Source organism: Gymnoscopelus braueri (genome assembly GCF_963280865.1).
Source record: "Gymnoscopelus braueri genome assembly, chromosome: 13".
In the NCBI taxonomy this organism is placed as follows: Eukaryota; Metazoa; Chordata; class Actinopteri; order Myctophiformes; family Myctophidae; genus Gymnoscopelus; species Gymnoscopelus braueri.
Genome location: NC_137615.1, coordinates 43,408,256 through 43,411,520, shown reverse-complemented (window position 1 = coordinate 43,411,520; position 3,265 = coordinate 43,408,256). Strand labels below are relative to the sequence as shown.

The window sequence follows — 3,265 nt, the reverse complement described above, 5'->3', positions numbered from 1 at the left end:
GGGCATGCCATAATAGGCATACATTTGCTGAAAATAGCAGATCTACAATCTCACAGCTTGTAGCTTGTAGATCTGCTATTTTGGTGAAGAGATTTGTTGTAGAGGGATAAAATGAGTTAAGGATAGACCGCTGGGGTCAATAGGGTTTAAGTGGTTATGGTCCCTGTCCACATGTCCCATATGTCCTTAGAAAAAAAGGAAAATAAATCTCAGTTCATATCAAGTATTAGCAAGTGAGGAGTGAGGACAGGAGGAGGAGGGGTTGATGAGTGATGAAACAGAGAGAGGGACGTTGGGGAAGAGGGACTCCAGAGAATGAGGGTGAAGGAAAAGGACAACATTATGGATGATAAAAAGTTGTGACAGAGAGACCTTTAGCCAGAGAGCTGTCCAAACCTCGGCAGCTTCTCTCCTCCTCGTCTCTCTGATGATGGAGATTCTGGAAGGAGACGCGTTCTGCTTTCCACAATTCCCCAACACCTCCTGCAGGAGGCTGGAACGTCCCTACTATGAGGAAGTCTCCTTGTTCGTTCTGATGCAAACCGTCTCTCTGCTCAGCGTGAAACTCAACCTACTGGTCATCATCTCCATCTCACACTTCAGGTGGGGTAATCATTCTCAGCACAGCCCATGTTATGCTTTTGACTTTGGTGGCACAAATGCTTTAATGTACCTCTGCTTTATTGTATGTTAACCACACAGACCCTATTTATTTATTTATTTACTTATTCTGGGGTGACTATTCTGCAAAAATAACCGATATACAAGCTTGTAGATCGGCTATTTTTGAAAGAGATTTGGTGTGAAGGGAAAAATAGGATCAAGCCCTGTGGGACTCCAGTCAACTGGTTTAAGTGGTTAATTAACAATATGAAACATACTTCAAAAATATTCCTATCCGTTTCCAGGCAGCTCCACACCCCGACCAACTTTCTCCTCCTCTCCCTGGCTGTCTCAGACCTCCTCGTAGGTCTGCTGGTGATGCCAGTTGAAGAAATCCGCGTCATAACCGCCTGCTGGTTTCTTGGTGACTTCATGTGTGATCAGTTTACCTTATTTCTCCTTATACTTATTTCCTCCTCAATAGGAACCATGGTGCTCATAGCAGTCGACCGTTACGTGGCTATTTGTGAACCTTTGCAGTACACCAACAAAATCACTAAAAGAAGAGTGATTATCACTGTGTGTCTCTGCTGGGTCTGCTCTGTTTCCTACAACGTTGTGATAATGAAAAAGGGGTTGAGTCATTCAGGCAGAGGCTGTTATGGAGAGTGTAATGTGGTCCTTACCTACGTTGTATCAGTTATCGATGTTGTTATAACTTTCATCTGTCCAGTGACTGTCATCATAGTTCTGTATGGTAGAGTGTTTGTGGTGGCTGTGTCTCAGGCACGGGCCATAAAGTCTCACTCGTTTAGAGTCGCTCGGTTCGGTGTCGCAAACAAATCAAGGCTAAAAGCAGCAAGGACTCTCGGTATGGTCATAGTTGTGTTCCTATTAAGCATATGTCCGTATTACATTCCCCTTTCTGCAGGCGGGGATAATGACACAGTGTTTTTTATGCCTGTTTTACTTTGGGTGATGTATCTTAACTCCTGTGTGAATCCTCTCATCTATGCCTTTTTCTACCCCTGGTTTAGAAAAGCCATTAAACTCATTTTTACACTTCAGATACTGAAGCCTGGTTCCTGTGAGATCAACATACTGTCGAGTTAAACGATGGAGAGGTCAAAATGATACAATATCTGTACCCATTTAAAAACCTATATTTTGCTGTATTTCAAATAGTGAAAATAACCAATTTTAGAAAAATGTTTGTCTAATCACTCCTATTTTGACCTGCCCAGAATACGAACACTGGGGCTGTGGTTAAATAGGAAATTGTAAACTCATTTGATAATCATGATATTGTTTCAATATAATAATCCCAATCAATGTAGCAAACCAAAGTTATATATTGTTTTGTTGATAACGACTTAATAACGACACAAGTTATTTCACAGTGAAGAAGCTATGATGATTTAAATAACCTTACACAGAACCATACAGGACACCAAAAATGCCACGCAATCTTCTCTCTCTCTCTCTCTCTCTCTCTCTCTCTCTCTCTCTCTCTCTCTCTCTCTCTCTCTCTCTCTCTCTCTCGTTGACCAAATCTTGTTTTTAGTTTTCTTTCAGTGAGCCAACACTCAACACTCCACATGAGTGAAACGAACTATACACACCGGAAAACCGGCACTGCCCTCAGCCCTGCAAGACAACATGGGAAACGGGCATGTCTGACGCCTCAGCATGCAAGATGCAAGTGTTGGCTCGACACGTCTGAAGCGTGTGTGACCGGGCCCTCAAGCCTGGATGCAGACTGTCTGATTGCCAATGAGGCCCATGTCTCCCAAACTCTGCTGCTGCTCAGAATACGGACACTGGGGTTGTGGTTAAATAGGAAATATAGCAAACCAAAGTTATATATGTTGTTTTTTGCTATGACATTCCACACACATACTCTGTGTCTATGTCTACTCATAGTTGATAGATTTACCTCCATATTTACTGGTAACAGATTATACTTTATACGTATATTTATTCATATAATATAATTATTTTAACTACATGTGCATGCCAACGATCTGTACACATCTCATGCATTTTTTAAATGGTATATTACAAACAAATGACTTTAAAGTTGTGAGCTATGGGTATCCATTTCTGCATTGTTTTATATTTGTGGAAAAAAGTGCATAAAGTTCCGTCATGGGATTGTCAAAAATGATCTACAGTAAGATAATGTAACATATTGTAGGTTTTCAACTTGCTTCGCCATCAAAGTGTACTGCATTTTACCCTAAATAATCAAGTGGGAAAGGCCTGGGATTATAACCTACCTTAACAACTTTTCATTCCAGCTAATACGTGACTATAATTATGATCAGCTTTATGATTCTAAATTGTATATTCTGTATATCCTCTGTCCCAAGAGAGGTACAACATTGTACAGGTAAGGTAATAATAATAATCTTTGGGCATTTCTTTTCTAGGTCTGATGCTTTGTTAAATGTGTGATGTGATTTCTGTTTCATATGTGTGTAACACATATTACATGCACATGATTACATAATGGATGAATATGGAAATAAAAGTCAAGTGCTCAAAAAAAGAAGAGAACTATGTTTTTTATTTATTTTCTATGTTGTTTATATGCTCATAAGTGATGCATACTTTTCATTGGTTCAGTATTTATACAACCCACCGACACATTTAACCACTT

At 40.0% G+C, this 3,265-nt stretch overlaps 1 protein-coding gene across 1 annotated transcript; it reads left to right on the top strand.

Annotated features, from left to right (window-relative positions):
- Positions 1-430: 430 nt before the first annotated feature.
- LOC308099608 (trace amine-associated receptor 13c-like) lies at positions 431-1,716 on the top strand (the record flags this gene model as incomplete). The annotated part of the gene is made up of 2 exons (XM_080448345.1): positions 431-603; positions 909-1,716. The coding sequence occupies 2 exons, from the start codon at positions 431-433 to the stop codon at positions 1,714-1,716; spliced, it is 981 nt and encodes a 326-aa protein (XP_080304471.1).
- Between the last annotated feature and the right edge of the window lie 1,549 nt (positions 1,717-3,265).